The sequence below is a fragment of the Jaculus jaculus genome, chromosome 16 (assembly GCF_020740685.1).
Source record: "Jaculus jaculus isolate mJacJac1 chromosome 16, mJacJac1.mat.Y.cur, whole genome shotgun sequence".
Classification (NCBI taxonomy): domain Eukaryota; kingdom Metazoa; phylum Chordata; class Mammalia; order Rodentia; family Dipodidae; genus Jaculus; species Jaculus jaculus.
The window spans coordinates 2,878,750-2,902,924 of record NC_059117.1 but is presented as its reverse complement, the minus strand read 5'-3'; the positions used below and the strand labels follow the sequence as shown (position 1 = coordinate 2,902,924).

Genomic DNA, 24,175 nt, shown 5'->3' with positions numbered 1-24,175 from the left:
CTGCTAGCCTGGGTTCAATTCCCCAGCCACCCATATAAAGCTGAATGAGAATTCGTGTGCAATAGCAACAGACCCTGGTGCACGTGTGCACGCATGTGTACACACACAAACACACAAATAAATTAAACTTTTTTAAAAACCTACAAGCAAGCCAGGCATGGTGGCACACACCTTTAATCCCAGCACTCGGGAAGCAGAGGTAGGAGGATTGCCAAGAGTTCGAGGCCACCCTGAGACTACACAGTGAATTCCAGCTCAGCCTGAGCTAGAGTGAGACCCTACCTCGAAAAAAAGAAAAATCAACCTATAAGCAGAGCTTCTGTGAGAGCCAGCTATACCACTCTTGGCATTTATCTGACAGACTCTAAGTCAATACACCACAGAGATACTCGCACCTCAGAGTTTACTGAACACTAGTTACAAGAGCTGAATTATGGAGCAACAAAAAAAAGGTGTGCAATAACACAGAACTAAATAAAGAAAATGTGGAATATTTACACAACTGAATGTTTTTTTCAGCCATAAAAAAGAATGAAGTTATATTATTTGCAATATAGAACTAGAAATGATCATATTAAGTGAGCTAAGCCAGTCTCAGAAAAACAAAATATTGTATGTTTTCTCTCATTTGCAGTTCCTACATGTTACATAGACAAAATCATATGTATAAATTTGTCTGTGGAGACAAAGGGGACTGACAGAAGGGGCAAAAAAGGGAATGATAGAAAGGTATGGGGGAAATTGCTCAATATAATATATACTTGTACACAAACTTAATAAAGTTTAAAATATGGGATGATATAATATGTTCAGGTCCCTTTACCTCTGAGAATATGTTATTCTACTTATCAATCCATAGCCTTATTTTTATAGTTTGTATTGGAAAGTGGTATAATTAAGAGTTCTGACATAAGCCTTAGTCAGTACGAGAAAGTCTAAAAGTAAAAACTGCAGAATAGGACTGGAGAGATGGTTCAGCAGTTAAGATGCTTTGCTGCAAAACCTAACTAACCTTAGTTCGATTCCCCAGTACCCAAGCCAGATGCACAAAGTGGCTGGAGGCCCTGGTACACTTGTGCTCACTCTCTCTCGCTCTCTCTCGCTCTCTCTGTTTCTGTCTCTCTCTATGCTTGCAAATGAATAAATCAATATTTTTGTTTTGTTTTTTTGTTTTTGGTTTTTCGAGGTAGGGTCTCACTCTAGCCCAGGCTGACCTGGAATTCACTATGGCGTCTCAGAGTGGCCTCGAACTCACAGCGATCCTCCTACCTCTGCCTCCTGAGTGCTGGGATTAAAGGTGTGCGCCCACCACGCCCGGCCATAAATCAATATTATTAAAAACCCACAGAAGATGACTATCTAGATCCATATATTTCTTGGAGTTGTGGGGTAGAAGAGAGGAATTAAAACTGACTGCTTCATCTAAAACTCCTGCACACACACACACATATATATTTTTTAAATTAGATTAAAAAATATTAAAAGCCATCCTTCAGAAAGTAAAAGTAGAAAGAAAAGGAGACCAGGCATAGTGGTGCACACCTTTAATCCCAGCACTTGACAGGCAGAGATAGGAGGCCTTGAGTTCAAGGCCACCCTGAGACTATATAGTGAATTCCAGGTCAGTATGGGCTATAGCGAGACCCTACCTCAAAGAAGAAAGAGAGAAAAAAGGAAGGGAGGGAGGAAGGGAAGAAGGAAAGAAGAAAAGAGGGAAGGAAGGAAGGAAGGAAAGGAGAGAAGAAGGGAAGGAAGAAGGGAAGGAGGGAAAAGTGGGAAAAGAAAAGAATGACCTGGGTTGGAGATTCTTTTTTTTAATTATATTTTATTTATTTGAGAGAAATAGAAAGGGGGGGAGAGAGAGAAAGAATAGGTGTACCATGGCTTTCAACCACTGTAAACAAACTCTAAATGGATGCACATCTAGCTTACACGGGTCCTGGAGAATTGAACCTGGGTCATTTGGCTTCATAGGCAAATGCCTTAACTGCTAAGCCACCTCTCCAGGCCAGGTTGAGGAGTCTTACTAAGTCTCTTTATGAAGGACTTTCTTCTCCCTGCTCTTGGTCAGTGTCATGTTGCTTCCCCCTTCTGTTCCTCTGTCCCTGTCTTTCCTCCTACCGTCAGGGGGTGACTTCACTCATTCTACTCTTTGCCTCAACAGGACCACTGTATAGCACTAAGCAGGGGCAGGATTAACTGAGTGCCTGGATACTCGTTAATTAGCTCTATCAGCTTGAACAAATTACTTTACCTCTTTGTGCCTCCATTTTCTCACTTCTAAATTTAGAACAGTAACATCAGCCCAAAGAGTTGTAAAGATTAAAATAAAATCAGCAAAAGGCTTAGAACTTTGCCAGGCACCAAAGTGTTTCTATTTAGTATTGTTATTATATGTTCTTTTGTATATTTATTTTGTGTGTGTGTGTGTGTGTGTGTATAAGCACACACCAAGGTCGGTTGCTACTGCAAACAAACGCATGCCCAGCTTTACATGGGTGGCTGGGAATTGAACCCTGGCTATGAGGCTTTGCAAGCAAATGCCTTAAAATGCTGAGCAATCTTCCTAGCTCCATATGACTGCATGTTCTACTGGAAGCTTTCAGCATGAGAGAAGGAAACGGCCTGAGCCTTAGTCTTTAGTCTAAGTCTTAGTCACAAAGAATAATAGATCATTAATATAGTCAAAGAAACACAAGAAATGGAGACAAGAAAATATTCCATTTCCAGTGCTTCCTCATCCTATTTATAAGTACACTAAGCAAGGATTATTTTTAATTTATTTATTTTATCATTTTTTTAATTTTTTTTTGTTTGGGTTTTCAAGGTAGGGCTTCACTCTACTTCAGGCTGACCTGGAATTCACTATGTAGTCTCAGGGTGGCCTCAAACTGGTGGCAATCCTCGTACCTCTGCCTCCCGAGTGCTGGGATTAAACACGTGCGCCAGCACGCCCAGCATCATGGATTATTTTAAATTTTTCTTTAAATCTTTATTAGCCTGCTTCTACTTTTTAAAGGAAATAACAGCTTTACCTGGTCTTTCCACTTTAATAACTTCTGCTCCAAGATCTCCTAGATTCATGGTGGCAAAAGGTCCTGCCAGTACTCTGCAATGTCAAACAATAATAAATAAGTGACTAGCTTGAAAATGTATTCATTAACTATTTCCTTAATAGTCCATCAACACAGATAAATTCATATAATACTAGTAATAGTGAAAACTGTTTAAGCTGCAATTAAGCCACATTCACCAAGAGTTTTAAAGTATTTCCCTTTGATGCAAGAATTGTATTTTTATAATAATTTTTTTACTTATGTATTGTTTTGTTTTGCATTTTCAATGCAGGGTCTCAGTGTAGCCCAGGCTCACCTGAAACCCACTCTGGTTCCAGCCTGGCCTCAAACTAGTCCTAGCATTCTATTCTGAGGAACAAACTGAAACTAAGACAAGGATTTGTATTCGAAAATGCTTAATTTATAAAAGTGAAATACTAGGAGATAGACAACTATGCAACATCTATTAATATCACTTTTCAGTTTTTGTTTAATTGTAAGTGACAGGAAACTGCTCAAGATATAACAGTATGGTTAAAATGTAAGTAAAACCATAATTTCAATATAACTCCATAAATTGCTTTTTAAATTATATACAAATATATAAATTGGAAAAATGCATAACTATCACAATGTATTTGAAAATAATGAGATTCTGAAAATTGTTCTTATATTTTCTTTAATCAAAATTTAAACATAGATATGTACGCATTCCCTTATAATCCATAAAAAACAACAAAACTTTTTGGCAAAAGGGAAAAACTTAATTACCAAAAGGTAGGTAAATAAATACAGACCTTGTTAAATCCAGAATTCTTACACCATCCAGTGGCTTCATATTGTCAGTATCTGGAAACACAGAAAACATTTTAAGAATATTGATTACTGATTTTAAAATTGAAAAATATGAAATTTTTCATATTGTTGTAAATTACTTCTGTAATTATCAAAAAATAATTTTTCTGGGCTGGAGGGATGGCTTAGCAGTGAAGGCGTTTGCCTACAAAGCCAAAGGACCCAGGTTTGTTTCCCCAGGGCCCACGTTAGCCAGATGCACAAGGGGGCACATGCTTCTGGAGTTTGTTTGCAGTTGCTGGAGGCCCTGAAGTTCCCATTCTGTCTCTTCCTGTCTCTCTCTCTCCCTCCTTCTTTCTTGCTCTCAAATAAATAAATAAATAAATAAGATATATTAAAAGTAATAATAATTTTTCTTCACAATAATTGTGCTTTATAAGCAACACTGAAACCTTGGTTTAATACCATTGAAAAGCAATATATAGTTAAATCTCTAATAATACATTATTACCAATTAGTAGAGTCCATAACTATACTAAAAATATTTTATCCAACTAAAAATTAAAACTGAGCTAAACAGAGAGGCTGAGTCAGGAGGATCATGAGTTCCAGATCAGCCTAGGCTACATAGTAATGCCATATCTCAAAATAGAAAAATGACATTGTGGATGGGGTCCCATGGATGAGATTAGGCACACTAGCCCAGCAACAGAAAGCTGACATTTCCACCACAGGATCCAGTTCAAATGCCCAAGTTTGGACAAAACAGTCTGTCCCTAATACCCTATCCCATCCCCTTCTCAGGTACACATCTTTCTGGCATTGAAGCCCAGGTCCTGTACATGAGTTTGGGCCTCCCAAGCTCCCTTTCCCTTGCCTGATGTTCCACCAAGCGCCAGCTTGTGGCTGTGAAGCACCAAGCATCTACTCATGGAGATTAAATGGGGATTAAAAAGCATCTACTCATGTGAGGATTAAATGAATGGTTGTTAAGTGATGTGTCCAGCACACTTCCTGACATGTAGTTAATGTTCATTAAAATGTGTATTTTGGGGGCTGGGGAAATGGCTCAACTGTTACAGGTGCTTGCTTATAAAGTCTGTTGGACTGGGATTTAAATTCACAGTACCCATATAAGTCCAGATGCACGAAGTGGCTCATGTGTCTGGAGTTCATTGCAATAGCAAGAGGCCCTGATGCAACCACATTCATATTCTCTCTTTCTCTCTTTCAAATAAATAAAAATATGTTTAGTTTATATTTGTTAGTTACCACATGTTATGCAATCATACCTAACCTACTAAAGTTCAGATTTGAAAAGAAAATAAGGACATGGCTGCGTTAAGGGATAGCAAAAAACCTCTTCCTTCATACTGTTAATTGTAAGGCCATACATTAGTGTTAATGAAAAAGCTGACGCTGGTGTGAGGATGGATGTTCACAAAGAAAAGGGTGCTTAGAGCCAGGCGTGGTGGTGCATTCCTTTAATCCCAGTACTCAGGAGGCAGAGGTAGGATGATCGCTGTAAGCTCAAGGCCATCCTGAGACAATATAGTGAACTCTAGGTCAGCTTGGGCTACAGCGAGACCCTACCTTGAAAAAAAAAAAGAAAGAACAAAAAGGGCACTTGGGGAAAGGTAACAGTTGTGATGCAATTTGCTTGCTGGAATATTCTGAGCAGCTTGCCTGTCTCTCTGTTGTTTGTTCTCTAGTATGGAAAGCTATTACGATGATACAGCCGAGCAGTCATGCAAAGAAGTGTAATTATAATGAAGTGGACATCAGTTCTGGGCTTGCTAGACTTCCTAGGATGCCCATGGTACTTGGCCCTAGGGCTTCTATGCCACAAATAAAACTGAACAGCACTAGAGCGGGCATAACTGACAGATGACCACACAAGTGGCGCCTCTGTGTGACAGTAAGTATAACATCCCTCTCTGCTGGCATTAGCCAACTACCGAGATAAAAATTCACCAAGTCATAAAACATCAACTAGAGGATGTGATCTGTGCACCATTAGGATTGTTTGCCATTTCAAAAGACAACCGCCAGAACATGACCAAGAAAGCAAAATATAGGCTTCCTCTCAAATCATGCTCTCTTAATCTGCAAAAAGTTTACCTGCAGCAGCATGATGTTTTCAATCTAGTATGTAGGAGAAATCATGAAAGAAGCTCTGATCCTAACATCTTACTTTGGCCAGGTGTGGTGGGGACGCCTTTAATGTTAGCACTCAGGAGGTTGACATAGGAGGATAGTGGTAACTTCAAGGCCAACCTGTGGCTACAGAACGATTTTCAAATTAGCCTGGACTAGAGTGAGACCTTGCAACAAAATACAAACCAAAAATTCAGATTTAATAATTTAGTTTGGCAGTTAATTAATATACACTAGATGTATTCTGGAGAAATGAAAACTTGGGGATCATTAATTAAAAACAAAATATGTTTTCAGGCTGGAGAGATGGCTTAGCATTCAAAGTATTTTCCTGCAAAGCCTAAGGACCTTAGTTCGATTCCCCAGGACCCATGTAAGAGAGATACACAAGGGGGCGCATGCATCTGGAGTTCTTTGCAATGGCTGGAGGCCCTGGTGTACTCATTCTCTCTCTCCCTCTCTCTGTCTTTCTCTTTATCTCTCTCAAATAAATAAAAATAAAAGTTTTTTTTAAAAAATGTTTTTAAATTCTAGGTTTGTGGGAAATAAGAAATGGGATTTGGGGCAATGGACAGTAAAGAGATCTTCATAGATTTAAGAATGTTAGCTGTATGTGGTGGTGCATGCCTTTAATCCCAGCACTCAGGAGGCAGAGGTAGGAGGGTCAACATGAGTTCAAGGCCACTCTGAGACTACATCGTGAATTCCAGGTCAGTCTGGGCTAGAGTGAGACCCTACCTCGAAAAACCAAAACCAAACAACAAAAAAGAATGTTTCAGTTCTATTTTTCACTGAAGTCTACATGTGCTATATCACAGTAATTACACATTAATGGTTCTCTTATTATAACCCACTTTGTTTCTCTCTATCACAACTGCTCATGAAGGAGTCATGTCAGATCTGTTTTAGTTTTCTTACTCTGATTTCTCAGAGGAGGAGGAGACATGTGTCTTAAGTATCTGATGCTTAAGTTTATGAATAATAAAACTGAGAGATTGGATAGAAGTATCCTGTAGAGGTGGATAATGTACCCAGAAACCAGTTTATTATTTAAAATTTTTCCATGCCAGGTGTGGGATTATCTTCCAGAGAGTTATTAACCAGGAAGGCCCCTAGATGCCTGTTAAACAGTATGAGAGGGCTGGAGAGATGGCTTAGTGGTTAAGCACTTGCCTGTGAAGCCTAAGGCCCCCGGTTCAAGGCTCGGTTCCCCAGGTCCCACATTAGCCTGATGCACAAGGGGGCGCACATGTCTGGAGTTCGTTTTCAGAGGCTGGAAGCCCTGGCGCACCCATTCTCTCTCTCTCCCTCTATCTGTCTTTCTCTCTGTGTCTGTCACTCTCAAATTAATTAATTAATTAATTAATAAAAAAAAAAAACATTATGAGAGCTATTGCCAAAGCTCTTGGTTGCCCATCAGAAGTAAGACCCTATTGCTAAAGATACCACATTGGACTGCAGATCACTTAGAAATCAAGATGGAGCTGAGTTGGAAGCCTCCTGCCTGTTAACTGGCTGTCAGAGTGCTGGAAATACCTAACCAGCCTGGAAGAGAGAAATAATCAGCAGTCTTAACCAGCAGTGGACCCTTCACAGCTGGCCAGCCAGGCCAAATGTGCCAACTGGTGCAACAGCGGCATATCCCTGGCATGCCCATGCTCCCTCTTTATCGGCCTCATTCTCTTTCTCTCTCAAATAAATAAAGTAAAGTAAAATAAATAAAGGTGTGAGCCGCCATACCCTATTTTAAAAAGTCACAACTAGGTAACTTACTTAAAAAGAGCTTTATTCCTCACAATCCAAGGATCTGGGAAGTCCAGGAGACCTCAGTGCTTGCACGCATGTGACCTTTGTACCACATCATCCCACCGGTGGAAAGCAAGAGGACAAAAGGGCAGGAGCAAAATAAAGCCAAGAAGGCTGAACGTGGTAAGAAGCCACTCCTGCAATAACTAACCTACCCATGTTACAGCCACCCTAGACTGACCAAAAGATCTCTTAAGGGCCAATACCGCTACAGCTGTAACTAAATAAGGTGAGTTTTAGATGGGTCATTCCAATCAGGGAAGATGTGTCTCACCATTAGCACTGGGCCACTAACAAGACGAGGGTTTCAATAACATCACAATCCCATCTACTCATGTTAAAATAAACTTTCATGCTTGTGCTTGGGAAGCAATACACGTCTTACCTCTTCTTCATACAGAAATACTTCTGTGAGCTATTATATTACTTTCAATGATAACGTCTGTGTGAGCTGATGCATGAATACCTATGTTATGCCAGGGTGAAGTATAGCAGTTTGAAAAGAAGTAAATATATTTAAAACATTTCACCTGTGCCTGAGTACTGTGCAAGCTTAGGAATAAAAAAAGGAATATTTTTTTTTGTTGTTTTTTGTTGTTTATTTATTTGAGAGTGACAGACAGAAAGAGAAAGAAGCAGAGAGAGAGAGAATGGGCGTGCCAGGGCCCCCAGCCACTGCAAACAACCTCCAGACGTGTGTGTCCCCTTATGCATCTGGCTAATGTGGGTCCTGGGGAATGGAGCCTTGAACCGGGGTCCTTAGGCTTCACAGGCAAGCACTTAACTGCTAAGCCATCTCTCTAGCCCAAAAGGAATAAATTTTAATGAAGCAGTAGAATTAAGAGACTTAAAAACACTTATTTCCAATTCTTCCTTTTTCTTAAAAAAAAAAAACAAAAAACTTTTATTTATTTATTTTCAAGGAGAGCAAGAGAGAAGGAACAAGAGAATGGGTGCACCAGAGCCTGTAGCCACTGCAAATAAACTCCAGACACATGCACCACTTTGTGCACCTGGCTTTAATGGGTACTAGGGAATTGAATGCAGGCCATCAGGCTGCTGAGCCATCTCTCCAGCCCCCAATTCATGCTTTTTCAATGGAAGTACTGAAGTGATTTTCTGTGTTCAACGCAGGCCCACCCCTGTTAATGAGTGAGTTAATCATGTCCTAGAAATGCATATATTTTTCCATGACCATCAGTCCTTAACATGATACAGCTAACAATACAGTTTATCTGAAAAGTTTCAGAAGATACTGTTAAATACCATTTTTCCCGAAGGAATACTGTGTTATTTTTCCATAGAAATTATTAAGTATATTCTCCTAAAAAATGTTTATCAGTAACACACTAGTTTTAGCATCAAAGGGCTAAAAAGAAGTAATGGTGGAGTATTCAGCACTGAGACATCTTTATCGCATTCTCCAAGGCTCAGAGGCCATTTTGGAAGAGATAGTGAAAAGAATGTAAGGGGAAGAATGTTTTGCAATAATGTCTTCCAGATATTAAGTGGCCACTGTATTCATGACCTCACAGTGGCTGAATATCTACACAAGACCTGCATAACAGAAAAGCAAAAACAAAAAAAAAAAAAAAGATGTCAAAATAGAAGTAGGACTTGTTGGAAGGAAGGGGTTGAGTGGAGGGGACAGGGCAGGGCAGACAAAGGAGTATAGTGGAAGGGATTATTATCACATTGTATATTTGAATGGAAGTTGTCAATGAAGAGTTTACACTTGATCTCAGCCAAAAGGTCAAGAAGCCATAAATAAAACTGGCTTCTCTCTCTCTCTTTCTCTCTCCTTTTTTTCTCAAGACAGGGTCTTGCTCTAGCTCAGGATGACCTGGAATTCACCATGTAGGACTCAGGCCGGCCTTGAACTCACAACTATCCTCCTATGTCCACCTCCCAAGTGCTGGGTTAAAAGGCATCACGCCATCATGCCCAGCTAAAAAGTTTAAAAAATACAAAACATGGGCTGGAGACATGGCTTAGCAGTTAAGGTATTTGCCTGCAAAGCCAAAGGATCCCAGTTCAATCCTCCAGGACCCATGTAAGCCAGATGCACAAGGGGGTGCATGTATCTGGAGTTGGTTTGCAGTGGCTGGAGGCCCTGGCGCGTCCATTCTCTCTCTCTCTCCCCCTCTCCCTCTCTCTCTCAAATAAATAAAATACTATAATAAAAAAATACAAAACTTTGAAAATAAAAATATTTAATTAAAAAATAATGAGTTTTTTTGATCATTTCAATAACATTTATTGGGGTTTGTTTTTTGTTTTTCCTGAGGTAGGGTTTCACTCTACCCAGGCTGACCTAGAACTCACTCTGTAGCCCCAAGCTGACCTCGAACTCACATAATCCTCCTACCTCAGCCTTCCAAGTGCCACCATGCCCAGCTAATAAATGAGTTATCATCTCTATATTCGCTCCTGAAAGTGAACAAGGTTCTTCAGCAGACATCAGAGTGACGATTACATACATAAGCAGCATGCCACAGCCAGGTGTGGTAGCACACATCTTGAACCGCAGCATCAGGAGACTGAGGTTAGAGGGTTACCACGAGTTTTGGAGCCAACCTGAACTACAGAGGGAGTTCCAGGTCAACCTGGGCTACAGTGAGACCCTGCTTCAAAGAAAAAAATAACATATCCTCACACCTAAGTATGTCACAGGTAAAATAGTGGGAACCAGTTAGACATTACAAGGGTAAAATATAGAAAAGTAACCTCAAAATGTTGAATCTGGCAATTTGTGCAAGGTAAAAGGTCAGCTGCCACTTTTCCTAGAGAAAGGGAAAGAAAGCTAAGCTACCAGAGGTATGCAAAGTTTGGGATTCTTTGTCCTTGGAATGTAAATAAATATCTGCAGAGAGGGGCAGTGTCCCTTAGTGTGCAATCTTGGGAAAGGCTTCAAGCGCCTGGGTTTTACATCCCTTATACACCTCCCAGAAATTCTCAAACACTACCTGAGGTGGCTTGATTCAGGTGTCCCCCATAAACTTAGGTGTTCCGAATGCTAGGTCCCCAGCTGATGGCAATTTGGGAATTAACGCCTCCTGGAGGCAGTGTATTGCTGGGGGTGGGCTTATGGGTGATATAGCCAGCTTCCTCTTGCCCGTGTTTGGCACACTCTCCTGTTGCTGTCCATCTGATGTTGGTCAGGGGGTGATGTCCACCCTCTGTTCATGCCATCATTTTCCCCTACTATCATGGAGCTTCGCCTCGAGTCTGTAAGCGAAATAAACCTTTTTTCCTCCACAAGCTGCTCTTGGGCGGGTGATTTCTGTCAACAATGAGAACCTAACTGCAACACTACCTAATTGATCATCTTTTGATTTCCAGGGCTTGTCCTTTTTAAGTTTTCTTCATTTTGAAGGTTCTGGAAATGCCAAAAGAAAAACTATTAAAAATATTGTTTTATGAAGCACTGAATATGGCCGCCTCCCTGAAATGGAGGTGTCCAAGCCCTTCTGCAGACTTGTGTAGTTATTTCTCTGGTTGTTGTGACAAAATGCCTGATAAAAGCAATTTGGGAGAAAAAAAAATGTTTCTCAGAGAAAAAAATTAGAATTCAGGAAACCTACTAAATTCTCATTTTTATCTCTGCCTGCTATGTGAACTTAAGTCATTTAATTGCTCTTAGCCAATTCCATTTGGGGGGGCAGGGTTCAAGGTAGGGTCTCACTCTAGCCCAGGCTGACCTGGAATTCATTCTGCAGTCTCTGGATGGCCTTGAACTCACAGAAATCCTCCTACCTCTACCTCCCAAGTGATGGGATTAAAAGCATGAGCCATCATGCCTGCTCAATTATATATATTTTTTTTGTTTACTTTTTATTTGAGAGTGACAGAAAGAGGCAAATAGAGAATGGGCGTGCCAGGGCCTCCAGCCACTGCAAACCAAACTCCAGATGCATGTGCCCCTTGTGCATCTGGCTAACGTCGGTCCTGGACAATCGAGCCTCGAACTGAGGTCCTCAGGCTTCACAGGCAAGCATTTAACTGCTAAGCCATCTCTCCAGCCTGATTATATATTTTTTAAAAAAAAATATTTTTGTTACTTATTTGCAAGCACAGAGAAAGAGTGAGTATGGGCATGACAGGGCCTCCTGCCATGGCAAATGTACTCCACATGCATGTGCCACTTTGTGCATCTGGATTTACATGGGTACTGGGGAATCAAACCCGGGCTATAAGGCTTTGCAAGCAACTGCCTTTAGCCTATGAGCCATCTCTCCAGCCCCCAATTTTATTATTTTTTAATTTACTGGATTTTAATCGTTTTTAACTTTTAGTTTAATTATTTAAGAAATAGAGGCAGAGAGGGAAAAACAGAATGGGCACACCAGGGCCTTCGGCCACTGTAAAAGTACCCCAAAGGTACATGCCACCTTGTGCATCAGGCTTATGTGGGTTCTGGGGAATCAAACCTGGATCCTTTGGCTTCACAGGCAAATACCTTAACCACTAAGGTCATCTCTCCAGCCATCATTTTTATTTTCTTACTTTTTAAAATGTTTATTTGCAAGGAGTGAAAAAGAGAATACAACAATGGGTACATCAAGGCCTCTAGCTACTGCAAATGGACTCCTGAAGCATGTGCCACTTATTGCAAGTGGCTTTACGTAGGTACTGGGAAATCAAACCTGGGTTCTTAGGTTTTGCAGGCAAGCACCTTAACCGCTGAACCATCTCTCCAGCCCTATTTTCTATTTTTTTGTTTGTTTGTTTGTCTCAAAGTAGGTTCTCACTCTAACACAGGCTGACCTGGAATTGACTATGTAATCTCAGGCTGGCCTTGAACTCACAGTAATCCTCCTAAATGCTGGGATTCACGGTGTGTGTCACCATGACTGGCACATTTTCTTCTTCTTTAAAGAATTTAAGAAAAAAAAATTTTTTGAGATAGGATCACGTGTACCCCAGGCTGGCCTTGAACTCACTATGCACCTGAGGATGACCTTGCACTTCTGATCCTTCTGTCTCTACCTTCCAAGTGCTGGATTACAGGCATGTGCCACCATGCCATTTATCCAGTGCAGGCAATCAAACCCAGGCCTTCATGCATGCTAGGCAAGCACTCTGCTTGAACTACACCCCAGCCCTTCTTGGCCAGTTTCTTATCTGTAAAGAGAAAAGTCTCAAAACTGATTCAATATAATTATGAAAAATTCATTCTTCAACAGTCCTCACAGATACATGCCGTGTGTGTGTGTGTGTGTGTGTGTGTGTGTGTACGCATGTCCTATAAATGTGCTGAGAGGAACACAGTTATGCATATTATGTCAAAGTTTTCTACTGTATTTCTTCTTCCTGATTTCTAGTGAATCCTATCTGTAGAAGATAAGTGAATTTCTGCGGATTGGAATGCATGAAGCTCAGTGGTAGAGAGCTTGCCTAGCAGTCACAAGGCCCTGGGTTTGACCCCATTATGAAGACAGAAGTCGAGTAAAAAGATAATTTTTTTGTTTCTCTTTTTGAGGCAGGATCTCACTCTAGCCAAAGCAGATCCAGAACTCACTGTAGCCCAAGCTGGCCTGAAATCACTGTGATCCTCCTTCCTCAACCTCCCAAGGTGTGAGCCACCATACCTGGCAGTAAAAGGATAATTTATAATACTTTACTCAATGATCTGAAACTCAATTCTGTAAGTCTTTTACTAATTATAAGAAGAATGAATAGCTGGGCATGGTGGCGCACGCCTTTAATCCCAGCACTCAGGAGGCAGAGGTAGGAGGATCTCCATGAGTTCGAGGCCACCCTGAAACTGTATAGTGAATTCCAGGTCAACCTAGGCTAGCGTGAGACTCTACCTCGAAAAACCAAAATAAATAAATTAAATAAATAAATAAATAAAAAGAATGAATGTCATTTTGGTCATAATTGCCTCAGTTCTCTGCTCCTCTGTCAACAGGTTGTTGCTGACATGAAATAATTGAAATATATGGGTTTTATGTGACATTCATTCAATAAACATCTGGGTTTCCACCTATCAGATATTAAGGTAAGCAAGAGGTTCAAAAGAGAAACTTCTTAAGAGGAACCCCTTCTACACTGTTGATGGTAATGCAATCTGGTCCAGCCATTGTGGAAATCAGTGTGGAGGTTCCTAAGACAGCTAAAAACTGATCTACCATATGACCCAGCTATAGCACTCCTAGGCATATATCCTAAGGACTCATCTCATTTCCTTAGAAGTACGTGCTCAACCATGTTTATTGCTGCTCAATTTATAATAGCTGGGAAATGGAACCGGCCTAGATGTCCCTCAATTGATGAGTGGATAATGAAGATGTGGCGCATTTATACAATGGAGTTCTACTCAGCGGTAAAGAAAAATGAAGTTATGAAATTAAAAAAAAAATGGATGGATCTGGAAAGGATTATACTGAGGTAACCCAGGCCCAGAAAGCCAAGCACCACATGTTCTCCCCCATATGTGGATCGTAGCTACAGATGACTGGGCTTCTGTGTGAGGCGGAAAAAACTCAGTAGCAGAGGCCAGTAATCTAAAAAAGAGATATAGGGCTGGAGAGATGGCTTAGCGGTTAAGCGCTTGCCTGTGAAGCCTAAGGACCCTGGTTCGAGGCTCGGTTCCCCAGGTCCCACGTTAGCCAGATGCACAAGGGGGCGCACGCGTCTGGAGTTCGTTTGCAGAGGCTGGAAACCCTGGCGCGCCCATTCTCTCTCTCTCCCTCTATCTGTCTCTCTGTGTCTGTCGCTCTCAAATAAATAAATAAATTTAAAAAAATATTTTAAAAAAAAAGAGATATAAAGGGAAGAGAAAGGAAGGGAGCAGGGTACTTAATAGGTTGGTATTGTATATATGTAAGTAGAAGAATAGATTAAAGAGGGTGAAAAGGCCTAAGTGAGGTCAGGGGAAGAGGTTGAATAAAGGAAAGGTGGAGGAAGGGCTAATCAAAATCTAAGAGGATATAAGCAAATCATATGGAATCCTCCAGTTTTGGACAGTGGAACACTCAGGAGCCATAGATCATTGCTAGAAAATTTTCAGTGCCAGGGATGGGATACCTTCCAGTGAGTTGTTGGCCAGGAAGGTCCCTGATGCCCCCAAAACATTATAGGCCATTGCCGAGGCCCTTGGTTTTCCAACAGAAATAGATGGTAAGACCCCATTGCTGAAGACTCCACATACTTGGGCTGCAAAGCCACTGAGAAATCCTGCTGGAACTGAGCTGATAACCTCCGCCATGTAGACCAGCTGACAGAAAGCTGGAAGAAGCCATTCTACATGCAGTTCAATGGGAGAAAGAGAAATCACCAGTCAAGATACTCAGCAGTGGACACTGCAAGCCTTATAATTGATGAGCCAATGGTGCAATAGTGGCACATCTATCATGATGGAAACCAACTGCCCTCTAATTGAATGGGAGGCCCGCTCCATGGGAGGGAATGCATCCCTGATAAGCTGAAAACTTAAAACAGGGCTAGTCATGAGCCCAAGGGGTGTAACATCTGCTGATGTCTGGATAAATGTGTATACTATGCTTATCATATTGCCCAGTAAGCACTCTTCTTAATATTCATACCCTTATATTAATGCTACTGTCACTTTGGGTAGAGAATCTTTTCTTTTCAGATGGCAGTGACCTTGGGATGACTCAGAAGGTATCATAGTGCTGTAAAGAAGTGACTGGAGTACTGAGTAACATCTCCATCACGACTTCCAAGGCTCAGGTTCTAATGCGGAAGAGGTGGCGGTAGGAATTAAGAGCCAAAGGAAGGGTAGGACTCCTTACAATGTGCTCCCTCCAGACATAAAATGGCCTGGGCAGAGCTGGACAGATGGCTTGGTGGTTAAGTCCTTGCCTGGGAAGCCTAAGGACCCCGGCTCGAGGCTTGATTTCCCCAGGACCCACCTTAGCCAGATGCACAAGGGGGTGCTCGCCTCTGGAGTTCATTTGCAGTGGCTGGAAGCCCTGGCGTGCTCTTTCTCTTTCTCTTTCTCTCTCTCTCCCTCCCCCCCTTTCTCTGTCTATCGCTCTCAAATAAACAAATGAAAAAGAATTTAAAAAATGGCCTGGATATCTATGACCTCATAGTGCCTGACACTACCTACACAAGGCCATCATAAGAGGAGGAAAAGATCATGACATCAAAATAAAAGAGACTGATTGAGATGAGGAGGGGATATTATGGAGAATAGAATTTTCAAAGGGGAACGGTGGGGGGGGGAGAAAGGGAGGGTATTACCATGGGATATTTTTTATAATCATGGAAAATTTAATAAAAATTGAGAAAAAAAATTCAACACAAAAAGAATTTTTGGCCAGAACAGAGCAATGTGTTAGATAAGCTGTACTGTGCAGGTTTTAGTTGCAGCCATAAACCACAACGGAATTATCTTAATTATCCAACTCTTCTTCAGAAGAAAAGGCAGGCAGGCGCTGGAGAGATGGCTCATCAGTAAAAGGCACTTGCTTGCAAAGCTTGCCTGCCCCAGTACCCACGAAACGTGTTCATCTGCAGCAGCAAGAGGTCTTATTTGCGGGAGCACCTTTGTAGTGACAAGAGGCCCTGAAGCGTCCACAGTCTCATAAATTCACAAATAATATTTTAAAGAATGTGGTTCATCCTGGGGTACACTCTCTCAAAAAATTAGAAAACTGGTGACCCCCAACTACCCTAGAGTAAACCTCCACTTCCTCCAAAGAAAACCGAGCCCCCGCTTGTGTGGCCAGTGATCCAAGCGAAAGGAGGCAGGGGGGGACACCATGCTCTTCCCGTGGGCACGTCACGGAACGGGCAGAGCCCGAGCGCAGAGCCGGCGGCGAGCGCAGCGCGGGCTGAACGTCAAGGGCAGGCGCGGAAAGCCACGGGCCCGGCACACATTCAGTGGGTGCCCGAGTTCCCAAGGACGCCGCACCCCCAGGCCCAGGGCGCGGCGGGGAAGGAGCTGGAGCCGGCCGGGCAAGGTCCAGCCCGCCGGGCACGCCGTCCTTCTCGGAAGGCTGAACCGCGCCCTCTTCCGCACGCGGCGGCGTTCTCGAACCGTCTCATCCCCTCAAGAACACGCGGCCGTCGCGTCGCGCTCGTTTCCACTCGAAGCTCGGACTCCGTCCCCCGACCGCCTCGCTAGCACGACGGAAGTCCACCTGCCCCGGCCGCGCACGCGCGCGCAGCCTCCCCGTGGCCGCGCTCGTGAACGCGGGCGCCTGCCCCGGTCGGGGTACCTGACTGCGGGCGGCCGCTCCACAGCCCCCTCCCGCCGCCCGGGCAGCGCGCAGGGCCGGTTGTCCGCAGAGCCGCCGCCCTGCTCGGCGTCACCAGCTTCGCCAGCACGGCCAGCATCGCGCCTCCGCCGCCGCCCGCCCGAGTGGCACGGGGCCGAGCGCGCCGAGCCTCCCCGCGGCCTCCCCGACTGGGCGGGGCGAGCCCTGCCGGGGGGCGTGTCCTCCCAAGGGCCCGCCCCCCGGCGCGCGGACGCCCTCGGCGGAACCTCCGTAGGCCGGAACCAATGTGCCGCCCGGGCGCGGCCGTCGGGGGGAAGGTGCTGTGGCGTGGGCTCGCGGTTCCGGCGAGAGGAACGCGGCGGGGAGGCGTTGAAGGCGAGCTGCGGGTTCCGGACCATGCACCGGCCGAACTTTCGAGCCCCGACGACTCCCTACCCCGGCCCGGGCGGCGGAGGCTGGGGTGGCGGAGGCAACAGCAGCTTCCGAGCTGCCCTGGGCGGGAGCGGGCCGCGGCCGCCGTCCCCGCGGGAGGAGCTGGGGAGCCCGCTGCCCTCCCCGGCCTACGGGCCGCGCGCCAGGCCCTACCGGAGCGGCCACTCCCCGCGGCCCGGCGGCGGCTTCCCGGGAGCCCGGCTCGGGTCTCCGTCCCCCGGCGGCTACGCCGGCTCGTATCCCAAGTCGCCCGCGGGGTCCCAGCAGCACTTTGGCTACTCCCCGGGGCAGCAGCACACCTACCCCCAGGTAAACGGCAGACGCCTCGGCGGGCTCGGGCCGGCTTTGTACCATTAGTGGGTGAGATCCGCTGCACGTGCTGGTGTCAGCCGGTCTTGCAGACGGGTAAAGAAATCAAGTGACGTTCCTAAGATTCTCCTAAGTGTCAGGACTTTGGGCTAGATTTATTTAATTTGCTTTTCAATTCTGAGCTCTAGGAGAAAAGTGCTTAATGTGTAGTATGCCTTCTCCGGGTTACGAGCTGCTGCCACTTTCCTTACAAATGTCACCTTTGTTTGTTTTTCTTTCCTCGAATTATGTTGTCTTCTGCTCTGAGTTGGTAGCAGTGGAAGTTCAAATTTCTATCAGTGAGTACAGAACAAGAAGTATTTCTGTATGATTGATTTCTTTAGGTAACATCTTGGATCTCCTACATGATTTTTCAACTGGTTATTAAAAACATGCTGTTGACCCAAAAGCTAATAAGTACAGAAAATTTTCATGAGATAGAACGGTTCTACAAACTTAGAAGGTTGAAAAAGAAGTCTTCATTTTTATCTGGGAAAACTTGAACTTAATTAATTTATTTCATCACTGTTTGTACATAATTTCATCACCACTTCTATTTAATACCTGCACAGTTAAAAGAAGCATATTTGAAGTGACAGCAAGAACTGTTAATAAATAAGTGTACCAAATTGATTTCATATTTCTTAGCAGACACATTGGGTTAAAGGAAACAAGAAATTTGCTCTTGAACACACTTGGTTTCAGTTGACAACGTTTAAATAACAATGCAGTCTTCACTAACCTTTAAAGGAAAAAGTACCAATTATCTCTTCTAAATTTTTTTAATTGATCATTTTTTTCCTAAAGGATTCTCCAAGGACATCTACACCATTTGGATCAGGGCGTGGTAGAGAAAAAAGAATGTCTAATGAGTTGGAAAGTTATTTCAAACCTTCAATGCTTGAAGACCCTTGGGCTGGCCTAGAACCAGTATCTGTAGTGGATATAAGCCAGCAATACAGCAAAACGCAAACATTTACAGGCAAAAAAGGAAGATACTTTTGTTAACATTTCTGAAATTCAACTGGAAGCTTCATTTGTCAGGAACATCTTGGACAGAACTCTTAACTTGTGTAATTAAGTTGAACCCGCAGATGATGACTTTGAATAACTATTAGTAGAGCCTTCTAGGGATTTCTTACTTTATAAAGTACTGATACTTTAAAGAAGATGGTAGAATATTTGCAGTGTTTAGCTCTCCTAAAAGTGCCTATCACATTTAGAAGATTCCAAGTTCCATATTTAACATTCCTCATATAATGGACATTTGTCTTAATGTTTTTCCAGTGTTAAAATAAAACATGTTGTCTTTCTAATTATATTGTGACTTTGTGGGATAAGTAGAATTACTAAAATAATGCTGCAAAATCACTTAGAATTCATAGGTAAATGTTTTATAAACCTTTAAAATGAAATAGATAAACCATCCTTTCAGCTATATACAATTTTGTATTTGTTCATAGAGAATTGTTCTGCATTAATTTTTTCCCCTAATGTATCTGTAAAAATCAAAACCTTAGCATCACCTTATACTCATTTAACCCAAAAAGGCAGGGGATAAACCATGCATAGGTTGCTTGATTTTTCTTTCCAATTTTCTCCATATTCTCAGTATTATTTCTCTTAAATTATTTATTAGCAAGCAGAAAGAGAGACAAAGATTGAAAGAGAGAAGGGGTGCACCAGGGCCTCCTGTAAACAAACTCCAGATACATGCTTGCATGTACCCCTCTGCCCATCTGGCTTTACGTAGGTACTGGGGAATTGAGCCTAGGCGTTTAGGCTTTGCAAGCAAGAATCTTAACTGCTGAGCCATCTCTCCAACCCCTTCTCGTCATTCTTGAAACCAAAGATCGGATAGTTTCTTTTCACTATGACAAAATACCAGGAAAAAAAAAATTAAGGAATAAATGATTTATTGACTTACGGTTTCCAGTGTTTCAGTAAGAAGTCAGCTATATGGGAACTTGGGCTTGAAGTGAGGCAAAATATAATGGCTGTGGGTGTGGCAAAGGCCTCTCTCCTCATGACAGCCAGGAACCAGGAGGACAGGAAGTGGCCAGGAATAAGGCATAGCTTTCCAGGGCATGTTCCCAATGATCTCTTTCTCCAGCTGAGTCTCAGCTCTTGATTTCCTCTACCTCCCAATAGTATCACATTATGGACACATCCAGGGATTAATCCCTTGACTAGAGAAATGTGCTTTAGTTCAATAACTTCCCAATGGTTAGATTTGCCAGTTGAGGAGCAAGCCTCCCTCTTGGGGTACATTGTATCTATACAGTAACAAGTGGCTAACAGCAATCTCATATCACCTCCAGAAGAAAGAAGCAAGCATGTTTGTGTATGTATTGAAACCACCAATCCCGACAGCAAATTGCTCTGAAACCACTGTAACCAAGGCAGTGAGGCCTAAAACTACCCTGCACTGTGGACCTACTTCTCAACTTCTCAACTCTATGATCTTAAGTCTCACATTGCCTACCTGGAGCAGAGAAGTAGTCTTCTAAAGGAATGAGTTGAAAATAGAGGAGTTTCTCCCTGGCTATTTAAAATCAAGCTTTGTAGAATGCCAAGCCTATATACTTTGAAATCACAAAATAATGGAAATAGAGCTACTAAAAATTTGGTTTCAACATTCCACAAAAGAAACACAAAAAACGACATAGCCACACCACCAGTTTGAGCCGTCCTCAAACCTGTCTGTTGGTTAGGTCTTAGAGCAGCAGCAAAGGGAAAAATGTTGGGAAATTTTAAAGTAAATAAAAGTTAAAGGGCTGAAGGGATGGCTTAGTGGTTAAGGCATTTTCCTGCAAAGCCAAAGGACCCAGGTTGGCACATGGATCTGGAGTTTGTTTGCAGTGGCTAGAGGCCCTGATGTGCCCATTCTCTCCCGCCCCCTCTCTCTGTCACATAACTAAAAATTAAAAATATATTTTTTTAAAGAAAAGGTTACATGAGACCCTGGGCTTTGGGATTTTCTGCCAGTTAATAGCTAGATCTGTTCACTTTTCTGTGCCTCAATTTTATCATGTGAAATGAAGAAATTACTAGTACTCGTGTCATGGAGGTATTGTGTTCAGGTAAACGGGTTCATGTATGTAAAGATTCCTATTAACCCTCGTTTACTCCATGTCCTCAATTTTTTAAATATACAAATTTATATACTTGCAAGCAGAAAGAGAATTGGCACACCAGGGTTTCTGGCCACTGCAAATCAACTCCAAAAACATGTGCCACTTATTGCATGTGGCTCTACGTGGGTACTGGGGAATTGAACCCAGGATTCAGGTTCTGCAAGCAAGTGCCATAATTGCTGAGCCATCTCATCTCTCCAGCCTTATATGTCATCAATTTTTAAAATAATGCCTGTAAAACGGGAGGCACTAAGTGAATATTTGATGACATAGGACTTGTTATTATAGCTATTAGATTGTTCCTGCTCACTCTCTTTCACAGGGAGAAATAGTAAACTTACCCAGTTATTTTAAAATGTATGTCCAGCCAGGCCTGGTAGCACACACCTCTAATCCCAGCATTTGAGAGACCCAGGGTAGGAGGACCACTTTGAGCTCAAGACCAGCATGAGACTACATAGCGAACTCCAGGTCAGGCTGGCTAGACCCTACCTAAAAAATATATATATATATATATATATGTATATATATACTTAATAACATCTTGTCTTTCTACATGATGACTAATGAAGATTAAAGCAAGTAGAATATTCTTGTAAAATTCTTTTTAACTGAACATAAATAAATTATAGACTAATAATTTCTTGGGTATTAGATTATCAGCAAAGATGAAAAGAAGAAGTTAGAAAGCCAGCCTGGATACTGTGTGTGTAATCCAGCTACTTTGTAGGCTGAGTTGAGATTGTTAAATCTGAGACTGCCTGGGCAATTCAGCAAGACCTTGTGTGTTTGTATAAAAACTGTTCCCCATAGATGAATGTGCTTGAATACTTCATCCCCAGTTGGTGGCATTGTTTTGGAACTTTGTGAAACCTTTAGGAGGAAGAGAATTGCTGGAGGAAGTGGGGTGGGTAAGGGAGGCTTGAGGTATAACGGCCCGGCCTTGCTTCAGCTTTCTCTCCTCCCTGCTGATGTGATGCCAGCTTCCTGCTTCTGCCCTGTTTTCCTCTCCATGATGGACTCCACCCTCTGGAACTGTAAGCTGAAATAAACTCTGTCCTTCCCTAAGTTGCTTCTGGTCTGGTATTTGTCCCAACAATGAGAAAGTAACTGATATACCCTGTCTGAAAGAAGCTAGTGAAGGATTTATGCCAGTGTATTGATATCATGCTTGAAAGACATTCAAATATAACTTCTAAGAACTTAAGTGCATTTTATTGCACTGAACTTTATGATTAAAATATTAAAGAGTAAATCATTTTGTTGCTAAGTCACCAATGTCAATTTCCAGAGATCTACCTTCTGACTTTTTAGAGAGAAGACTATTCTCAGAAAAAATACATCCACTATCAGCAGTATGTTCAGTTATCATCAGTAAGTAGTTTCATAATTTTCTAGAATCTCTTTCAATCTTTCAGATTTTTAAGAGAAACCTTTTCATTAAAGTTTGCCAGTACATTGTAGTGTCTGTAAATATCTAGTGTTATCTTGGCCCTGGTTTCCTGACATGTGAATCAACCATTTCAGTATGTTTCATTTCTACCATGTGCTTAGATTTAGATTAATAGAAATGTTTTGTGGTTCTTATTGTAAATAAGACATACTCTAGATATCAGTATACCTCATATAAGACCCAAACTTCCTAGTGATTCAGTATCTTCTTTTTCCTCCTAATTTCTAAAATGTTATCACCTAATCTATAAAACTAAGAGTTGTCATGTCATTTAGTAAAAACAGTGCCAGTTAAACCATGATATGCTGTTGATTTTAAGATGAATTTAATTCCCAAGATAATAAAATGGAACACTTTGATGAAATGCTATGTACAATTAAAGGTAGAACCTGTGTGTAGAAGTAGGATTAAATTGTCCCCAAAATTTGGTTTAGCATATAGCATATTTAGTTTGAAAATTGGATGTTTATATTCTGTTATAAATTAACCATTTATCAGTCATAAAATTTCTCTAATTATCTTCAAGAAATCTTTGTGTTTCCACATTTATGGTGGTACTTTTACTGTTTTGTCTATTTGTGAGCTCCATGATCAAAATGATCTGAAAGGACTGTGAATAACTCTTGGTAAGACTTTTTGGATAAGTAGCCAGGGAATTGAGAGGGATTGTGAATTAAATGGGGTCTTCATAGGAAGTTTTTAATTTATACTTTCAACCAATTTATGAAAATTTAGCTGGTCCAGACAGACCTGTGGGACCCCTGCAGAAGCAACTATCCAGTCCTTTTCCCTCCTAGTCCTCATGGACCTGTGGACCCAGAGGAAGCAGGCAGCCAAGCTACCCTGGTCCACACCTGGTCCTTCAGGAACCCAGCATGGTGAGTGCAGGCAGTTCAGCCTGTGTCCAAGAAGGCAGCCTCTGGTACCAGGCCCATCCACCTGGCCCACATCAGAGAACTCCAGCCAGCATGACATCATCCTCCACTGGTAAGCTCCACTCAGGGTCACTTGAGTAACACAAAAAAAATCATCTGTCTTCAGGTAAACATGACCAGACTGATAAAGGTGAGCTTTACAATCACTCATTCAGTGATAATAAGAGGTGAGTCCTACCATCACTGGTGCAGTGATAATAAGAGGTGAGCCCTACAATCACTCATGGAGTGATAATAAGAGGTGAGCCCTACAATCACTCATGCGGTGGTAATAAGAGGTGAGCACTACAGTCACTCGTGCAGTGGTAATAAGAGGTGAGCACGACAGTCACTCATGCAGTGGTAATAAGAGGTGAGCGCTACAGTCACTCATGCAGTGGTAATAAGAGGTGAGCACAACAGTCACTCGTGCAGTGGTAATAAGAGGTGAGCACTGCAGTCACTCATGCGGTGGTAATAAGAGGTGAGCACTATAATCACTCATGCAGTGGTAATAAGAGGTGAGCCCTACAGTCACTCATGCAGTGGTAATAAGAGGTGAGCACGACAGTCACTCATGCAGTGGTAATAAGAGGTGAGCACTGCAGTCACTCATGCAGTGGTAATAAGAGGTGAGCCCTACAGTCACTCATGCAGTGGTAATAAGAGGTGAGCCCTACAGTCACTCATGCAGTGGTAATAAGAGGTGAGCACTACAGTCACTCATGCAGTGGTGGTAAGAGGTGAGCACTACAGTCACCCGTGCAGTGGTAATAAGAGGTGAGCACTACAGTCACTCGTGCAGTGGTAATAAGAGGTGAGCACTACAGTCACCCGTGCAGTGGTAATAAGAGGTGAGCACTACAGTCACCCGTGCAGTGGT

The 24,175-nt window shown here is 42.5% G+C and overlaps 2 protein-coding genes across 6 annotated transcripts in view; one reads left to right on the top strand and one right to left on the bottom strand.

The window, feature by feature from the left end:
- Positions 1-17,129, bottom strand: part of Sugct (succinyl-CoA:glutarate-CoA transferase) — a 689,766-nt gene extending 672,637 nt beyond the window's left edge. For all 5 annotated transcript variants that reach the window (XM_045136223.1, XM_004668834.2, XM_045136224.1 and 2 more), the window contains exons 1-3: positions 17,009-17,129; positions 3,854-3,905; positions 3,036-3,109 (exon numbers count right to left, since the gene is read on the bottom strand). In XM_045136223.1, the coding sequence (XP_044992158.1) occupies positions 3,036-3,109; positions 3,854-3,905; positions 17,009-17,126 (244 nt within the window). In that variant the 5' untranslated portion in view covers positions 17,127-17,129. The remainder of the gene's footprint in view (positions 1-3,035; positions 3,110-3,853; positions 3,906-17,008) is intronic.
- Positions 17,130-17,341: 212 nt separating this feature from the next.
- LOC101598038 (M-phase specific PLK1 interacting protein) lies at positions 17,342-21,993 on the top strand. The gene is made up of 2 exons (XM_004668856.2): positions 17,342-17,749; positions 18,596-21,993. The coding sequence occupies exons 1-2, from the start codon at positions 17,405-17,407 to the stop codon at positions 18,794-18,796; spliced, it is 546 nt and encodes a 181-aa protein (XP_004668913.2). The 5' UTR covers positions 17,342-17,404; the 3' UTR covers positions 18,797-21,993.
- The last annotated feature ends 2,182 nt before the right edge of the window (positions 21,994-24,175 follow it).

What these genes read in the sequence shown, in the direction of transcription:
- LOC101598038 (XM_004668856.2), top strand. Translation starts at nt 17,405, where the DNA reads ATGCACCGGCCGAACTTTCGAGCCCCGACGACTCCCTACCCCGGCCCG. An exon ending in AGCAGCACACCTACCCCCAG is followed by an intron (nt 17,750 to 18,595) that starts GTAAACGGCAGA and finishes TTTTTCCTAAAG; the next exon opens with GATTCTCCAAGGACATCTAC.